The sequence below is a fragment of the Pecten maximus genome, chromosome 8 (assembly GCF_902652985.1).
Source record: "Pecten maximus chromosome 8, xPecMax1.1, whole genome shotgun sequence".
NCBI classification, from domain to species: domain Eukaryota; kingdom Metazoa; phylum Mollusca; class Bivalvia; order Pectinida; family Pectinidae; genus Pecten; species Pecten maximus.
This window is the reverse complement of record NC_047022.1, coordinates 43370081-43390359: the sequence shown is the minus strand read 5'-3', so window position 1 is coordinate 43390359 and position 20279 is coordinate 43370081. Positions and strand designations below refer to the sequence as shown.

Genomic DNA, 20279 nt, shown 5'->3' with positions numbered 1-20279 from the left:
AATGAGCTTATTTTAGTAGAATTCTTTAATGTTTAGAATTTATTTTTAGTTAGATTTAGCAATACATCATGTACATGTCTTGAATATATGTATATACACAATTTATTTTTAGTAGATCTTAGACAATTCATCATGCACCTTCACTACCAGCCACCATCATTCCCACAGATAACCCAGCCACCATCATTCCCACAGATAACCCAGCCACCATCATTCCCACAGATAACCCAGCCACCATCATTCCCACAGATAACCCAGCCACCATCGTTCCCACAGATAACCCAGCCACCATCATTCCCACAGATAACCCAGCCACCATCGTTCCCACAGATAACCCAGCCACCATCATTCCCACAGATAACCCAGCCACCATCATTCCCACAGATAACCCAGCCACCATCATTCCCACAGATAACCCAGCCACCATCATTCCCACAGATAACCCAGCCACCATCATTCCCACAGATAACCCAGCCACCATCATTCCCACAGATAACCCAGCCACCATCGTTCCCACAGATAACCCAGCCACCATCGTTCCCACAGATAACCCAGCCACCATCATTCCCACAGATAACCCAGCCACCATCGTTCCCACAGATAACCCAGCCACCATCATTCCCACAGATAACCCAGCCACCATCATTCCCACAGATAACCCAGCCACCATCATTCCCACAGATAACCCAGCCACCATCATTCCCACAGATAACCCAGCCACCATCATTCCCTCAGATAACCCAGCCACCATCATTCCCACAGATAACCCAGCCACCATCGTTCCCACAGATAACCCAGCTATTTTCATTCCCACAGATAACCCAGCTATTTTCATTCCCACAGATAACCCAGCCACCATCATTCCCACAGATAACCCAGCCACCATCATTCCCACAGATAACCCAGCCACCATCATTGCCACAGATAATCCAGCCACCATCATTCCCACAGATAATCCAGCGACCATCATTCCCACAGATAACCCAGCCACCATCATTCCCACAGATAACCCAGCCACCATCATTCCCACAGATAACCCAGCTATTTTCATTGCCTCAGATAGCCACCTTCATCTTTCTTCTAAGAAAATTATCCAGCCATCTTGTTTCCCATTAGATAATTCAGTCACCTTCATTTTCAGAGGTTTATAGCATTAAATAACAAAAACAAAGAGACGTTATGATATTCTCAAACTGAATTAAATAGCATGAATTAACATTACCGATAGATTATGAACATGGATTATTATATGATATAATCTATAAAGTACATCCATCTTGTACTTAGGCAAAGTAAGATATATATTTTCAGGAGTATTGTACACCAACCTTGGCTTAAAGACTAACTCAGCTATTCCTAGACCTGACGCAAGAAAATAGATTCTTTACATTTGAAAACCTTAATCTAAAATGAAGAAAATTGTATCACACAGAATTGGGACCTCTACCCGGGGGTAAATCCAACCACTTCCATGCATCCCATGAGATAATTCAGCCTCCTTTGTTCCCGATAGAAAACCCAGCTATTTATCATCCAATTAGATAATCAGTTTTTTCCAAGTTCATAATCCAGCAATATTTTTACAATGAACATATATGAATAAATATGTCTGGATCATTTTTAACTTTTATAGAATGCATGATTTATTGTAGATTAGTTGTATTGCTAGAGAAATAGGCTCCACTTAACTAATACAGCTTGTTATACAGATAACCCAGCCACCATCATTCCCACAGATAACCCAGCCACCATCGTTCCCACAGATAACCCAGCCACCATCGTTCCCACAGATAACCCAGCCACCATCATTCCCACAGATAACCCAGCCACCATCGTTCCCACAGATAACCCAGCCACCATCATTCCCACAGATAACCCAGCCACCATCATTCCCACAGATAACCCAGCCACCATCATTCCCACAGATAACCCAGCCACCATCATTCCCACAGATAACCCAGCCACCATCATTCCCTCAGATAACCCAGCCACCATCATTCCCACAGATAACCCAGCCACCATCGTTCCCACAGATAACCCAGCTATTTTCATTCCCACAGATAACCCAGCTATTTTCATTCCCACAGATAACCCAGCCACCATCATTCCCACAGATAACCCAGCCACCATCATTCCCACAGATAACCCAGCCACCATCATTGCCACAGATAATCCAGCCACCATCATTCCCACAGATAATCCAGCGACCATCATTCCCACAGATAACCCAGCCACCATCATTCCCACAGATAACTCAGCTACCATCATTTCCACAGATAACTCAGCTATTTTCATTGCATCAGATAGGCACCTTCATCTTTCTGCTAAGAAAAAAATCCAGCCATCTTGTTTCCCAGTAGATAATCCAGCCACCTTCATTTCCAGTAGTTTATAGCATTAAATAACAAAGACAAAGAGACGTTATGATATTCTCAAACAGTGAATTAAATAGCATGATTTAACATTACCGATAGATTATGAACATGGATTATTATATGATAGAAATACTTCCATCATGTACTTAGGCAAAGTAAGATATATATTTTCAGTAGTATTGTACACCAACCTTGGCTTAAAGACTAACTCAGCTATTCCTAGATCTGATGCAAGACAATACATTTCTTTGCATTTGAAAACCTTAATCTAAAATGAAGAAGATTGTATCACACAGAATTGGGACCTCTACCCGGGGGTAAATCCAACCACTTCCATGCATCCCATGAGATAATTCAGCCTCCTTTGTTCCCGATAGAAAACCCAGCTATTTATCATCCAATTAGATAATCAGTTTTTTCCAAGTTCATAATCCAGCAATATTTTTACAATGAACATATATGAATAAATATGTCTGGATCATTTTTAACTTTTATAGAATGCATGATTTATTGTAGATTAGTTGTATTGCTAGAGAAATAGGCTCCACTTAACTAATACAGCTTGTTATCATATCTATTATAAATGTTGTCTTTACCAACTACACCTTATTTTGTTTTATTGATCTGGGGTAATGTATTATTGCTTTTGATTATTTATTGTTACATGCATTAAATGTATTAAATAAATTTTCAAAATATCCACGATGTTGAATTATCTTTTGTCCTACGTTTCTAGTTTCAACTCAATTACACGTGGCCTTGAAAACAAGTTTAGAAATGTTAATTTAAATATGGATGACCTTACAAAGAGGTAATATATCTGTCCCAGATGTATCCTTTTAACAGTAACCAACAGAAAAAGGCAAAAATAATTGTTTTGAGTCTGGTAACAGTGAAGCAAACCAGACCAATCACGTTCAAGCTTTTGTTGTCGATTAACCACTTACAATTTGTGATTTGTCTGCGTTTTTAAACTCTAAAGAAGAAAACATTGTGTCAGTTGCCATTGGTGTACCTGTTGGTATCGTGGTCGTTATCCTGGTTCTCATTGGTGTACCTGTTGGTATCGTGGTCGTTACCCTGGTTCTCATTGGTGTACCTGTTGGTATCGTGGTCGTTACCCTGGTTCTCATTGGTGTACCTGTTGGTATCGTGGTCGTTATCCTGGTTCTCATTGGTGTACCTGTTGGTATCGTGGTCGTTACCCTGGTTCTCATTGGTGTACCTGTTGGTATCGTGGTCGTTATCCTGGTTCTCATTGGTGTACCTGTTGGTATCGTGGTCGTTATCCTGGTTCTCATTGGTGTACCCTGGTTCTCATTGGTGTACCTGTTGGTATCGTGGTTGTTATCCTGGTTGCCATTGGTGTACCTGTTGGTATCGTGGTTGTTATCCTGGTTGCCATTGGTGTACCTGTTGGTATCGTGGTCGTTATCCTGGTTCTCATTGGTGTACCTGTTGGTATCGTGGTCGTTATCCTGGTTCTCATTGGTGTACCTGTTGGTATCGTGGTCGTTATCCTGGTTCTCATTGGTGTACCTGTTGGTATCGTGGTCGTTACCTTTGTTCTCATTGGTGTACCTGTTGGTATCGTGGTCGTTACCTTGGTTCTCATTGGTGTACCTGTTGGTATCGTGGTCGTTACCCTGGTTGTCATTGGTGTACCTGTTGGTATCGTGGTCGTTACCTTTGTTCTCATTGGTGTACCTGTTGGTATCGTGGTCGTTACCTTTGTTCTCATTGGTGTACCTGTTGGTATCGTTGTGGTCGTTATCCTGGTTCTCAATGTAAGAACATAATGTTGCTGATATTTCATGACTAATTTCATGGGAAACTCCCATGCTTCCAAGAACTCAAATAGAGGTCATGAAAAGATACTCCTCTATATTCAAGACTATCGTACCTTCATGAATACAATAGGTATAACTAGTTAACACGGAGACCGAAATATTTGCACAATGTAATGAAGAAAATTACATAGACTTTTTAATGATTCCGTTAGTTGTTTGATAGAATTCGGAAACTAAACATAGTATTTGGGGGATATATATTTTCATTACGAACAAAAGAAGTACAGATTTGCATGAGGACACTTGAACAGGTGCAAACAGATCTAGGTAACGAAGACACCCACCATACAAATCTAGGTCAAACCCAGGTTACTTAAAATTCTCAAAATGAGAACTATGGTGGTGAACGTTGTCACTAGGCATATCAATAAACATCAAATAAGTCATACACATCGCATAACGAAGTAGTATATTACCAAATGATATCATAATGACCATTAAAAAATTATCATTGTCTTCATTATGTATCTTAAACAAGACATTCATGCTCTTTATCTTACATTTGAAATTTTGTTTTATTCCAGGTTGGTGACCTTGATATCGGGCTTACCATCACTGCACTATTGAAACGTTCTTTTTTAAGAACGTTGATGTAGCGCAGTGGTATAAGCTATGGTATTTCTGACTAGGCGATTGGGTGCCATAGATCGTGAGTCCGAGGCCCGGTCAGGGCACGAGTCATAAACTGTCTTCCTTTGCATTTATGTTACTATGTTTTATATATGACGATGATTAACGGGGAAATAAACCTTACCGGAAGAGCCCGGCAACGGGTGAAGGCTGCTAGTAAGTTGGCCTTCGAACTTTTCCTATATAAAGATGTACTGAAAGATGATGTCATTGCGATATGATTTTGTTATAGATACAGACTTACATACGCCTTATTTCTAGACTGACATATATCAAATTAGAAATCCCATTAGGTAGCTAATATATAGATAGTCGGCTTGATAAAGGATACGTGGACTCTTCCTATCAGTACTTTTTTTTGTAATGCTGTACTTTCTATCTGACATCATCATTAACAAAACCGTATCCTATTTCGAGTCAAGCCAATAAAACAAATAAACTATAGACAGGTATTAACGGTCATGTACATAAACAAACATATATACTTTGAATGACGCAGTTCGGTGTGAAACGGTTGAAGTAAGTATTATACAACAGGCGGTATTATCTATGAACCTAGACATGTATTTGCTCAGCATTCCTTTAAACTATCTTACACTGATGGTAGTTTTTGACTGCTTTGATGTAATATGTTTTCGTTAAAAAAAACCCAAAACATTGTGGGTGATGTACATACTGGGACACCTGATTAGGATATCGTACATTTCTTGTGATAGGTCTTTAATTGTTCAAGTCTATACCTTCAGGTTCAGAAAACAATAGAAGATATGGGAAACGAGACATATACATCTGTTACAAAAGACAAAGACGGCGTTGCATGGTTTGCGAATTTTGAATTTTATCCGTTTTTTGTTGGATTACACATGATCATATATAAAAGTGTAATGTGTGTACCTGGTGACTGGTTCAGCAGAAAAAAGGCCGTTATCAAGGTTCCACGAGAAGTCATCCAGACCAACATACGTCCGTGCTCTTCAGACACGTTGCCACATGAAATAATGTTATCACGAAAAGCTGGAGAATTGTTGGACGATTTTATGAAAATTTCCGCCGTTAAAGACAGTATCGATAAGTCTGGGTTTCGCATACATTTCACAAGGCCATTGGCGACCACAATGGAATCTATTTCTGGGTGGAATACATTTTTTCGAGTGCTTTCAAGAAATCCAAGACGATTACGGAAGGGAGAAGTGATATTCATAGAGGAGAGATTGGAAGGAAAATTCGAAACGTTCGTCGACAAAACAGGAACCAGCGATAATGCCTTCCCTTTACTTGAGGCTCTTTGTCACTTTTCCTATTTTAAAAGTAACAATGGCCTCGTCATGTGTAACCTGAAGGGCGTAAGGGGAGGTAACTCACTAACTCTCTCAGTCCCTATTGTTCATTCCATTGACAATAGATATGGGTCGCGCGATGAAGGTTCTGACGGAATCAGAAGATTCTTTGATAACCATAAGTGTAGCTCTCTTTGTAAATCGTTTGGTAGTAACTCTCACCATGCGTGTAGCCCTGCGGATTCGTCTACCAATTTGAAGAAAATATGTGCATAAGGTTGGACAATTTGATAGATAAGGAGCCGCCGGAAAATGTTGTTGCTTTGACCTCCATTTTGAACACCGTATTCAAATGCGGCACTCAAGTGAAAGTCATGTAGACAAAAATAATTTTACTTCAATTTTATCATCTAGGCTGTTGCTGAAGTTGATTGTATTACATTGTATATCAATCGCCGTTTGTTCGTCCTTGTTTCATGAAAAGATGTTTCTGTATTTTGTCATTAAACCATTAACAAATGTATGTTCTAATAAATCTTGCATGCTAGAAAAATTGGTGAGTGTGACAACATCAATCGTTTATAGATAATGTAGCAATATACCGATAATTAAGTGTCACGTTTATTAGTGTGGGTATATTTTATCTGATTCAATATGCTAAATATTTGCAGGTTTTAAATCTTGTCTTGCGGATTTAATGCCAGACAAAAGTATACTCTGACCCTGGCTGTTCATGGGACGATAAACCCAGGAGACAAACAAATAGATATTATTCCGTTTGTAGATCATCATAACTAAGTGTCATCTCCTCCTTGATTAAAGGAATACCAGAGTATCACAAGGCCATTCAGCATAAACAGACTGAAAAGGAGAGTTATTATACAGAAACGTCGACATTTCTAAAGTGTTCTTCGCACAATATAACAATGTCACATTATCATCTGTCAATGTGTTCTTTACGTGGGTAACGGTCCAAACGCTTCCTCAGAGTTCAACAATAGCAATGTCACGGTATACAAAAAGAAAGGCGTCTCCTGCAATTGTGATCAATCAGGCTCATGATCATAACAGCGCTGTAAAGAGGAGTGACTAAGGTGCTATTTTAACTAGAAAGGGTTACAGGACCTTAACTAGCGAGGGTTACAGGACCCTAACTAGAGAGGGTTACAGGACCTTAACTAGAGAGGGTTACAGGACATTAACTAGAGAGGGTTACAGGACCTTAACTAGAGAGGGTTAAAGGACCCTAACTAGAGAGGGTTACAGGACCTAAACTAGAGAGGGTTACAGGACCTTAACTAACGAGGGTTACAGGACCTTAACTAGAGAGGCTTACAGGACCCTAACTAGAGAGGGTTAAAGGACCCTAACTAGAGAAGGTTACAGGACCTAAACTAGAGAGGGTTACAGGACCTTAACTAGAGAGGGTTACAGGACCTTAACTAGAGAGGCTTACAGGACCTAAACTAGAGAGGGTTACAGGACCTAAACTAGAGAGGGTTACAGGACCTTAACTAGCGAGGGTTATAGGACCTTAACTAGCGAGGGTTACAGGACCTAAACTATAGAGGGTTAAAGGACCCTAACTAGAGAGGGTTACAGGACCTTAACTAGCGAGGGGTTAAAGGACCTTAACTAGAGAGGGTTAAAGGACCCTAACTAGAGAAGGTTAAAGGACCCTAACTAGAGAGGGTTACAGGACCTTAACTCTAGAGGGTTAAAGGACCCTAACTAGAGAAGGTTAAAGGACCCTAACTAGAGAGGGTTACAGGACCTTAACTAGAGAGGGTTACAGGACCTTAACTCTAGAGGGTTAAAGGACCCTAACTAGAGAAGGTTAAAGGACCCTAACTAGAGAGGGTTACAGGACCTTAACTAGCGAGGGTTACAGGACCCTAACTAGAGAGGGTTACAGGACCTTAACTAGAGAGGGTTACAGGACCTTAACTAGAGAGGGTTAAAGGACCCTAACTAGAGAAGGTTAAATGACCCTAACTAGAGAGGGTTACAGGACCTTAACTAGAGAGGGTTAAAGGACCCTAACTAGAGAAGGTTAAAGGACCCTAACTAGAGAGGGTTACAGGACCTTAACTAGAGAGGGTTACAGGACCTTAACTAGAGAAGGTTAAAGGACCCTAACTAGAGAAGGTTACAGGACCTTAATTAGAGAGGGTTACAGGACCTTAACTAGAGAGGGTTACAGGACCTAAACTAGAGAGGGTTACAGGACCTTAACTAGAGAGGGTTACAGGACCTAAACTAGAGAGGGTTACAGGACCTTAACTAGAGAGGGTTACAGGACCTTAACTAGAGAGGATAACAGAACCTTAACTAGCGAGGGGTTAAAGGACCTTAACTAGAGAGGGTTAAAGGACCCTAACTAGAGAAGGTTAAAGGACCCTAACTAGAGAAGGTTAACAGGACCTAACTAGCGAGGGTTACAGGACCTTAACTAGCGAGGGTTACAGGACTATAACTAGAGAGGGTTACAGGACCTTAACTAGCGAGGGTTACAGGACCTAAACTAGCGAGGGTTACAGGACCTTAACTAGCGAAGGTTACAGGATCTTAACTAGAGAGGGTTACAGGACCTTAACTAGAGAGGGTTAAAGGACCCTAACTAGAGAAGGTTAAAGGACCCTAACTAGAGAGGGTTACAGGACCTAAACTAGAGAGGGTTACAGGACCTAAACTAGAGAGGGTTACAGGACCTAAACTAGAGAGGGTTACAGGACCTTAACTAGCGAGGGTTACAGGACCTTAACTAGCGAGGGTAACAGGACCTTAACTAGAGAAGGTTAAAGGACCCTAACTAGAGAGGGTTACAGGACCTAAACTAGAGAGGGTTACAGGACCTTAACTAGCGAGGCTTACAGGACCTTAACTAGCGAGGGGTTACAGGACCTTAACTAGAGAGAGTTAAAGGACCCTAACTAGAGAGGGTTACAGGACCTAAACTAGAGAGGGTTACAGGATCTTAACTAGCGAGGCTTACAGGACCTTAACTAGCGAGGGGTTACAGGACCTTAACTAGAGAGAGTTAAAGGACCCTAACTAGAGAGGGTTACAGGACTTAAACTAGAGAGGGTTACAGGATCTTAACTAGCGAGGCTTACAGGACCTTAACTAGCGAGGGGTTACAGGACCTTAACTAGAGAGAGTTAAAGGACCCTAACTAGAGAGGGTTACAGGACCTTAACTAGCGAGGCTTACAGGACCTTAACTAGCGAGGGGTTACAGGACCTTAACTAGAGAGAGTTAAAGGACCCTAACTAGAGAGGGTTACAGGACCTAAACTAGCGAGGGTTACAGGACCTTAACTAGCGAGGCTTAAAGGACCTTAACTACCGAGGGCTACAGGACCTTAACTAGCGAGGGTTACAGGACCTTAACTAGCGAGGGTTACAGAACTTTAACTAGAGAGTGTTACAGGACCTTAACTAGCGAGGGTTACATGACCTAAACTAGCGAGGGTTACAGAACCTTAACTAGCGAGGGTAACAGGACCTTAACTAGAGAGGGTTAAAGGACCTTAACTACCGAGGGCTACAGGACCTTAACTAGAGAGGGGTTACAGGACCTTAACTACCAAGGGTTACAGGTCCTAAACTAGCGAGGGTTACAGGACCTTAACTAGCGAGGGTTATAGTACCTTAACTAGATAGGGTTACAGGACCTAAACTAGCGAGGGTCACAGGACCTTAACTAGCGAGGGTTATAGTACCTTAACTAGAGAGGGTTACAGGACCTTAACTAGGGAGGGTTACATAACTTTAACTAGAGAGGGTTATAGGACCTAAACTAGCGAGTGTTACAGGACCTTAACTAGAGAGGGTTATAGGACCTAAACTAGCGGGGGTTACAGGACCTTACCTAGCGAGGGTTACAGGACCTAAACTAGCGAGGGTTACAGGACCTAAACTAGCGAGGGTTATAGGACCTAAACAAGAGAGGGTTATAGGACCTAAACTAGAGAGGGTTACAAGACCTTAACAGGCGAGGGTTACAGTACCTTAACTAGAGAGGGTTACAGGACCTTAACTAGCGAGGATTACAGGACCTTAACTAGCGAGGGTTACAGGACCTTAACTAGAGAGGGTTACAGGACCTTAACTAGAGAGGGTTACAGGACCTTAACTAGCGAGGGTTACAGGACCTTAACTAGAGAGGGTTACATGACCTTAACTAGAGAGGGTTACAGGACCTTAACTAGCAAGGGTTACAGGACCTAAACTAGAGAGGGTTACAGGACCTTAACTAGAGAGGGTTACAGGACCTAACTAGAGAGGGTTACAGGACCTTAACTAGAGAGGGTTACAGGACCTTAACTAGAGAGGGTTACAGGACCTTAACTAGCGAGGGTTACAGGACCTTAACTAGAGAGGGTTACAGGACCTTAACTAGAGAGGGTTACAGGACCTTAACTAGAGAGGGTTACAGGACCTTAACTAGCGAGGGTTACAGGACCTAAACTAGAGAGGGTTACAGGACCTAAAGTTTTTGTTTTTGTTATTTTGCTTGTTTTTTTTTCTCTCCAGTTTAATTTCAACTTTACATATATTTTTTTACTTATTCAGTCTGAAGATGCCATACAAGGAAGTAGCACGTTTGTTCTACATGTGCAACCTCACGTCTTAATAAGGTCAAATGGGGCCCAAAACACAGTGATTGCACACAAAATTCTGAAACTTTTCCGACTGTTTCAGAATACGTCCAGTGTTGTTCTCGTGAGTGGGTGGGTGGGGGTTGGTCGGTTGTCTGATCATCAGTCCAGGCGTTAAAGATAACTTGGATTCAAACTTATAACGCAAATACGCTCCAGATATTATCATCCGCTAAGTACCCGACATATGACGTATGGACGGTAGATATAAAACCGACATTATTTCATATACAGTTACAATTAATTAAAAAGTTTACTGTTCATGTACAGGAATAAATGTTTGATATTAGAAGGCATCCTATAAAATGTCAAACATCACAACTTGATATGAGTATCATTGTGAAGGTGTCACACGTGATCTCGGGATGGTGACCATTATAAACAATATAACTTTGATATGAGTATCATTATGAAGGTGTCACACGTTATCTCTGGATGGTGGCCATTATAAACAAGACAACGGTGATAACACTATTATCATATATAGATTATGTCCACTTTCAGAAATTACGGACGTAATTAAAGAGAGTGTACAGATTACACGCAATTTAATACGAGAACCGCATTACACAGTTGTTACGTCACTATATGACGCTAGGGGTCACTCCGTTACCATGGTGATCGAGACATCATTTCATTAGTAATGTCGCGTATCATTATTTTAATACCGTATTACAACATTGCAGATTCATACCGGTCATATTTGAACTTTTTTTCGAACGTAGATACACGGATTGTGGATGCTATTCAAATTAAATCAAGATGACCCTAGTTTATAAAACTAGTATCTGCATACAATAAATAAGTATATACCGAAATCAGTGTGTTTATCCGTCGAAATCAGTGTGTTTATCTGTCGAAATCAGTGTGTTTATCCGTCGAATTCAGAGTGTTTATCCGTCGAAATCAGTGTTTATCCGTCGAAATCAGTGTTTATCCGTCGAAATCAGAGTGTTTATCCGTCGAAATCAATGTGTTTATCCGTCGAAATCAGTGTGTTTACTTTATCCGTCGAAATAAGTGTGTTTATTCGTCGAAACCAATGTGTCTATCCGAAGAAATCAGTGTTTATCCGTCGAAATCAGTGTGTCTCTCCGTCGAAATCAGTGTGTTTATCCGTCGAAATCAGAGTGTTTATCCGTCGAAATCAATGTGTTTATCCGTCGAAATCAGTGTGTTTATCCGACGAAATCAATATGTTTATCCGACGAAATCAGTGTTTATCCGTCGAAATCAGAGTGTTTATCCGTCGAAATCAATGTGTTTATCCGTCGAAATCAGTGTGTTTATCCGACGAAATCAATATGTTTATCCGACGAAATCAGTGTTTATCCGTCGAAATCAGTGTGTTTATCCGTCGAAACCAATGTGTCTATCCGTCGAAATCAGAGTGTCTATCCGTCGAAATCAGAGTGTTTATCTGTCGAAATCAGAGTGTTTATCCGTCGAAATCAATGTGTTTATCCGTCGAAATCAAAGTGTTTATCCGTCGAAATCAGAGTGTTTATCTGTCGAAATCAATGTGTTTATCCGAAGAAATCAGTGTGTTTATCCGTCGAAATCAGAGTGTTTATCTGTCGAAATCAGAGTGTTTATCCGTCGAAATCAGTGTGTTTATCCGTCGAAATCAGAGTGTTTATCCCTCGAAATCAGAGTGTTTATCCGTCGAAATCAGAGTGTTTATCCGTCGAAATCAATATGTTTATCCGTCGAAATCAGAGTGTTTATCCGTCGAAATCAGAGTGTTTATCCGTCGAAATCAATGTGTTTATCCGTCGAAATCTGAGTGTTTATCCCTCGAAATCAGAGTGTTTATCCGTCGAAATCAGAGTGTTTATCCGTCGAAATCAATATGTTTATCCGTCGAAATCAGAGTGTTTATCCGTCGAAATCAGAGTGTTTATCCGTCCAAATCAATATGTTTATCCGTCGAAATCAGTGTGTTTATCCGTCGAAACCAATGTGTCTATCCGTCGAAATCAATGTGTTTATCCGTCGAAATCAATGTGTCTATCCGTCGAAATCAATGTGTTTATCCGTCGAAATCAGAGTGTTTATCCCTCGAAATCAGAGTGTTTATCCGTCGAAATCAATGTGTTTATCCGTCGAAATCAATGTGTTTATCCGTCGAAATCAATGTGTTTATCCGTCGAAATCAATGTGTCTATCCGTCGAAATCAGTGTGTTTATCCGTCGAAACCAATGTGTCTATCCGTCGAAATCAATGTGTTTATCCGTCGAAATCAGAGTGTTTATCCGTCGAAACCAATGTGTCTATCCGTCGAAATCAGAGTGTTTATCCGTCGAAACCAATGTGTCTATCCGTCGAAATCAATGTGTTTATCCGTCGAAACCAATGTGTCTATCCGTCGAAATCAATGTGTTTATCCGTCGAAATCAGAGTGTTTATCCGTCGAAACCAATGTGTCTATCCGTCGAAATCAATGTGTTTATCCGTCGAAACCAATGTGTCTATCCGTCGAAATCAATGTGTTTATCCGTCGAAATCAGAGTGTTTATCCCTCGAAATCAGAGTGTTTATCCGTCGAAATCAATGTGTTTATCCGTCGAAATCAATGTGTTTATCCGTCGAAATCAATGTGTTTATCCGTCGAAATCAATGTGTTTATCCGTCGAAATCAGTGTGTTTATCCGTCGAAACCAATGTGTCTATCCGTCGAAATCAATGTGTTTATCCGTCGAAATCAGAGTGTTTATCCCTCGAAATCAGAGTGTTTATCCGTCGAAATCAGAGTGTTTATCCGTCGAAATCAATATGTTTATCCGTCGAAATCAGAGTGTTTATCCGTCGAAATCAGAGTGTTTATCCGTCGAAATCAGAGTGTTTATCCGTCGAAATCAGTGTGTTTATCCGTCGAAACCAATGTGTCTATCCGTCGAAATCAGAGTGTTTATCCGTCGAAATCAGAGTGTTTATCCGTCGAAATCAGAGTGTTTATCCGTCGAAATCAATGTGTTTATCCGTCGAAATCAGTGTGTTTATCCGTCGAAATCGCATTAATCGCATGCAGTCTTCGGAACGATTATAATTTTCGTAAAATATGATCGATGAATACAATCGAGAAATTACTTGAATAACGATTAATTTGAAGAATGAAACTAGTAACGAGTAACTGAAATCAAACTTTATCATGGCAAAAGTCGAAACCACAATGCACACAGAAAAAGCACATAGATATTTCTCTCATACTCCCAACATGATCACTTTATTATCGTTGGTTCATTCATCGAGAATATGTCGTTTTCGTGGAGCTAAGTTGTGTATAATTTCATCAGTGTACTATTTTCTCGTCATTACAATGGTTCTCACCATATGAAAGTGATATGTCTTATATCTAAAGGTGAATTTCATGGAAAACTGCTATACGTCAAACACCTCAGGGTGAGATCAAATAATGTACTTACAAATTGAACTGGAATTGAATTTTAAACAATCTTAAAATCACTTGTTGCTATCTCTAAAGCAAACCTGTATTGTTTAAAATCATGCTTACTTCATACACTCATGATTTGCATCAATTAGCTAATGTTATGTGAATATTATTACTGTGTTGGCTTTTGATTAAAACATATCTATTTTTAAACTTACCACAAAAAAAATAATTTTAGCTAGATATAACGTGTAAGTTCTAAGTTTATATTTTCTCGTCGTATTTAATTCTTAACCTTAACATACATACACCTGTACATTTAGTTTTCAATAAACTAATGTTAGTGCGGTTAAGCTTAACCCTAGCCCTAGGTAGCATACACCCAATATTGTCTGTCATATTGTACTTAGACTGTAGAGAGGCAAATATAGCTAATTTGCGAGATATAGTCTAATACATTGTTTAACAATTTTGTCAACAAATATCCCGTTTATGTATATGCGGCCTTCGATCAAGCAGACAAAGATGTTCAAATCTCTAATTTATTGGGTGTCCCAAGTGAAGCTGTCTGTGCAGCATTTCAGTATGAAGAGGTGTCCATTATAGCCTTTGCTGAGGATTTCCTATTTATTTCTGAAAAGGCGTATGATATGACCTTTCAGTAAATGTTGTATGTTCAGATAAGGGGATCTGTAGACTACCATCACATAGCAATATTCCATGATGGCGGCGAGTTTTGTCCTGGTGTTTTTGGTACTGTTTTCGGTAAGTTATCTCGGCAATGTTGAGGTCAAGGCCACGTTTTGTTCCAGTATCATTGGTGGTGTTTTCGATAAGTTGTTGACAGTCAGTGCTGCTCCCTAAATAACATGTATGTATCTCCGCACTGTCGCCTATAAATAAGGTTATCATGATATCAGATCAGTTATGAACCGAATGCCCGTGTCAGGTAGTTCCACTATCGACAGTATTATTATCGATAGTATATTTTAACATGTAAATGTGTTTACGTAAATCAAAGTTTAGACTATATGACGTAATGTCACTGTATAATTGATTCGGTATCCTTCTGTAATAGTGTATTTTCTTCTGCTATTCAAAAACAAATAAATAAAACCAACGACACTGGTTTACACGATTTAAGCCAATGTGACTGTTAATATTAATAATATAAGTTAGTTTACATAATTGTTTTATGTCGGTATCAAAGCCTCCAGATCTATGTAGATCAAACGGATTAGTTATCATTTCTCTTATAATAGAGTATCTGTTAGCAATACAATATATGTTAGTGTAAATACTCAATGGTTTGATAACCTACCTTTATATATCATTGACAATATTTATTGTCAACAAACACTGTGTATGAAGAGATTGTCAAAAACAACATACCCAACATAATAACGAAACCTTAACTCTTACTTGGAATCGACAAAACGAGGGGCAAATATGTAAATCTAGGTCACGACGACACCCGTCATACCAATCTAGGTCACGACGACACCCGTCATACCAATCTCGGTCACGACGACACCCGTCATACCAATCTAGGTCACGACGACACCCGTCATACCAATCTACGTCACGACGACACCCGTCATACCAATCTCGGTCACGACGACACCCGTCATACAAATCTCGGTCACGACGACACCCGTCATACAAATCTCGGTCACGACGACACCCGTCATACAAATCTAGGTCAAATCCGGTTATAAAACAATTGACTTTTCTTTGTTAGTTTGGTTCATCAGAAGGCTGTTATTCACAACAAGACTGTGGGTCCAACGAATGTTGTGTCTCCAACAATCCTCCCAGGGGGAGACGAATGTCCCTCCTAGAGGCCGGACACTGCCAAGCTATGGGCCAACAAGGAGCACGTGAGTTAAAGTATCGGCATCCTCCATATTCCAAGGGTGACATTCCCTCTCGCTCTCTCAACACCTGGAATCTTAGTTTTGTTATGGCGAAATCGAAGGCATACAAATTATCTATTTGATAGATGACAAATATATATGTATGCAATGACCAAATCACTAATTTGAAGATCACGGAGTGACGGTGACCTCGAGATCAATCCATCTTTATATTTCCTTCAATTTTAACAGGCACATGTGTGGAGGATTGGTAGTTGATAGCCACCCGCTCTGTTAGAAACACAATCGATAGTTCAATTATCAATTATCGATAGTTCAATTATCAATTATCGATAGTTCAATTTTCAATTATCGTTAGTTCAATTATCAATTATCGTTAGTTCAATTATCAATTATCGATAGTTCAATTTTCAATTATCGTTAGTTCAATTATCAATTATCATTAGTTTAATTATCAATTTTGCAAATTATTTTACGATCACGACATGAGTTCCGAGAGAAGATAAAATGCCTTGCTGTCCAGACCTTCACATTAGATGTGTTTTCAGGATGTCTGGTACGGTACGGAGGAGGCCTCACAACACCACCCTCTGATATCGTGTACGCATGTCCATGTGGTGCTGGGCTGATGTGTAAAGGAAGCGGCTATTTTGAAGTCCCGCTAGGCGAATCGGGTACTCAGTCTTTACTTGATGCAGAATAGATCAGATTTCATCTACATGAAAAAAAAAAAAAAAAATTAAATCAGTAGCTCACAACAGTTCCTGTCGGTATGGAAATGCCTATATTTTAATTGGCTGACTGACACCTTCTTTGAATCGTTGACGTTATAATAATGAAATAAGCCATATATACAAAGCACAGGAACGCTGGCCTTTCGAGCACTCGCTGTTTGAGGTAGTTAATTATGAAGATTGTTGTGTCACCTTATAATTTCGTTGGTTTCCGGGGTTAGGGATACCTGTGTTGTCATTGATTACCATAGTTAGGGATACCTGTATTGTTATTGATTACCTGGGTTAGGGATACCTGTAATGTCATTGATTACCTGGGTTAGGGATACCTGTATTGTCATTGATTACCTGGGTTAGGGATACCTGTAATGTCATTGATTACCTGGGTTAGGGATACCTGTAATGTCATTGATTACCTGGGTTAGGGATACCTGTATTGTCATTGATTACCTTGGTTAGGGATACCTGTATTGTCATTGATTACCTGGGTTAGGGATACCTGTATTGTCATTGATTACTTGGGTTAGGGATACATGTAATGTCATTGATTACCTGGGTTAGGGATACCTGTGTTGTCATTGACTACCTGGGTTAGGGATACCTGTATTTTCATTAATTACCTTGGTTAGGGATACCTGTATTGTCATTGATTACCTTGGTTAGGGATACCTGTATTGTCATTGATTACCTGGGTTAGGGATACCTGTATTGTCATTGATTACCATAGTTAGGGATACATGTATTGTCATTGATTACCAGGGTTAGGGATACCTGTAATGTCATTGATTACCTGGGTTAGGGATACCTGTAATGGCATTGATTATCTGGGTTAGGGATACCTGTATTGTCATTGATTACCTGGGTTAGGGATACCTGTATTGTCTTCGATTACCAGGGTTAGGGATACCTGTATTGTCATTGATTACCTGGGTTAGGGATACCTGTAATGTCATTGATTACCTGGGTTAGGGATACCTGTAATGTCATTGATTACCTGGGTTAGGGATACCTGTAATGTCATTGATTACCTGGGTTAGGGATACCTGTGTTGTCATTGATTACCATAGTTAGGGATACCTGTATTGTTATTGATTACCTGGGTTAGGGATACCTGTAATGTCATTGATTACCTGGGTTAGGGATACCTGTATTGTCATTGATTACCTGGGTTAGGGATACCTGTAATGTCATTGATTACCTGGGTTAGGGATACCTGTAATGTCATTGATTACCTGGGTTAGGGATACCTGTATTGTCATTGATTACCTTGGTTAGGGATACCTGTATTGTCATTGATTACCTGGGTTAGGGATACCTGTATTGTCATTGATTACTTGGGTTAGGGATACATGTAATGTCATTGATTACCTGGGTTAGGGATACCTGTGTTGTCATTGACTACCTGGGTTAGGGATACCTGTATTTTCATTAATTACCTTGGTTAGGGATACCTGTATTGTCATTGATTACCTTGGTTAGGGATACCTGTATTGTCATTGATTACCTGGGTTAGGGATACCTGTATTGTCATTGATTACCATAGTTAGGGATACATGTATTGTCATTGATTACCAGGGTTAGGGATACCTGTAATGTCATTGATTACCTGGGTTAGGGATACCTGTAATGGCATTGATTATCTGGGTTAGGGATACCTGTATTGTCATTGATTACCTGGGTTAGGGATACCTGTATTGTCTTCGATTACCAGGGTTAGGGATACCTGTATTGTCTTTGATTACCCGGGTTAGGGATACCTGAAATGTCATTGATTACCTGGGTTAGGGTTACCTGTATTGTCATTGATTACCTGGATTAGGGTTACCTGTATTGTCATTGACTACCTGGGTTAGGGATACATGTAATGTCATTGATTACCAGGGTTAGGGATACCTGTAATGTCATTGATTACCTGGGTTAGTGATACCTGTATTGTCATTGATTACCTGGGTTAGGGATACCTGTATTATCATTGTTTACCTGGGTTAGGGATACCTGTATTGTCATTGACTACCTGGGTTACGGATACCTGTATTGTCATTGATTACTTGGGTTAGGGATACATGTAATGTCATTGATTACCTGGGTTAGGGATACCTGTGTTGTCATTGACTACCTGGGTTAGGGATACCTGTATTGTCATTGATTACCTTGGTTAGGGATACCTGTATTGTCATTGATTACCTTGGTTAGGGATACCTGTATTGTCATTGATTACCTTGGTTAGGGATACCTGTATTGTCATTGATTACCTGGGTTAGGGATACCTGTATTGTCATTGATTACCATAGTTAGGGATACATGTATTGTCATTGATTACCAGGGTTAGGGATACCTGTATTGTCATTGATTACCTGGGTTAGGGATACCTGTAATGTCATTGATTACCTGGGTTAGGGATACATGTATTGTCATTGATTACCAGGGTTAGGGATACCAGTAATGTCATTGATTACCTGGGTTAGGGATACCTGTAATATCATTGATTACCTGGGTTAGGGATACCTGTATTGTCATTGATTACCTGGGTTAGGGATACCTGTAATGTCATTGATTACCTGGGTTAGGGATACCTGTATTGTCATTGATTACCTGGGTTAGGGATACATGTAATGTCATTGATTATCTGGGTTAGGGATACCTGTATTGTCATTGATTACCTGGGTTAGTGATACCTGTATTGTCATTGATTACCTGGGTTAGGGATACCTGTATTGTCATTGTTTTACCTGGGTTAGGGATACCTGTATTGTCATTGTTTACCTGGGTTAAGTAAACCTGTCATGTCGCCATAGTTTTGAGATGATTCCTTTACTTATATTTAATATGACATTGTGTAGCAACAAACCAAGAAAACAATATCGACCTGTGAACAAAAAAAGAAAATATCATCAAAACAAAGATTCTCATGGAAAAACAAGGATATTTGGATATTGAGATTAGGTGGAATATCAGGTAGTGTACATGTAAAACGTGTGTGATTTCCTTTTTGTTTGTAGGTGTATGTACTCATCACTAAAGACAGTGGACGGATGGAATGTTTAAAGCTTTAATAAAACAGTCTGTAACTGTATAGGATAATAAACAATGTTTACGTTAACTTTGACCTGTTGTGTATTCTGTGTGTAAAAACCAATTTATACCAACATCACACCTGTAACTTTAAATCAAAGAGAACATAAGCAAGGAAAGAAGACCGACGATGTATTGGAAGTTAACGTCGACTGTATATACCTAATCTATAACACTAACACTACAAACTCTTCTATATCAGCTGGTCACATCGACATCTACGTTTCTCGGAATATAAAAGGATGACATTCAATAAATAGTATGATAGCTTCTATTTTGATTTTTCAACCGCGAATTTCCTATTTCTTGTTTTTCGTCCCCTAGCTTTGCGAGTGTCGTCGATGAAGTATGATAGCTTCTATTTTGATCTTTCAATCGTGAATTTCCTATTTCTTGTTTTTCGTCTCCT

The 20279-nt window shown here is 39.8% G+C and overlaps 2 protein-coding genes across 2 annotated transcripts in view; both read left to right on the top strand.

The window, feature by feature from the left end:
- The window catches only part of LOC117332350 (cell surface glycoprotein 1-like), a 3330-nt gene extending 255 nt beyond the window's left edge, over positions 1-3075 (top strand). The window contains exons 2-3 of the mRNA XM_033891236.1: positions 123-1059; positions 1710-3075. Of these exons, the coding sequence (XP_033747127.1) occupies positions 123-1059; positions 1710-2395 (1623 nt within the window). The 3' untranslated portion in view covers positions 2396-3075. The remainder of the gene's footprint in view (positions 1-122; positions 1060-1709) is intronic.
- An 11791-nt stretch (positions 3076-14866) lies between these two features.
- On the top strand, positions 14867-19899 carry LOC117333590 (U3-aranetoxin-Ce1a-like). The gene is made up of 4 exons (XM_033892948.1): positions 14867-14952; positions 15929-16067; positions 16613-16738; positions 19798-19899. Exons 1-4 carry the CDS (start codon positions 14908-14910, stop codon positions 19815-19817), a joined length of 330 nt encoding a protein of 109 aa, XP_033748839.1. The 5' UTR covers positions 14867-14907; the 3' UTR covers positions 19818-19899.
- Positions 19900-20279: the final 380 nt, after the last annotated feature.

Excerpts from the sequence above, each read along its gene's own strand:
- LOC117333590 (XM_033892948.1), top strand. The coding sequence starts at position 14,908 with ATGATGGCGGCGAGTTTTGTCCTGGTGTTTTTGGTACTGTTTTCG. Across the intron at positions 14,953-15,928 it reads TGTTTTTGGTACTGTTTTCG|TTTGGTTCATCAGAAGGCTG; the intron begins GTAAGTTATCTC and ends TTTCTTTGTTAG. Across the intron at positions 16,739-19,797 it reads AGTCCCGCTAGGCGAATCGG|GTGTATGTACTCATCACTAA; the intron begins GTACTCAGTCTT and ends TTTTGTTTGTAG.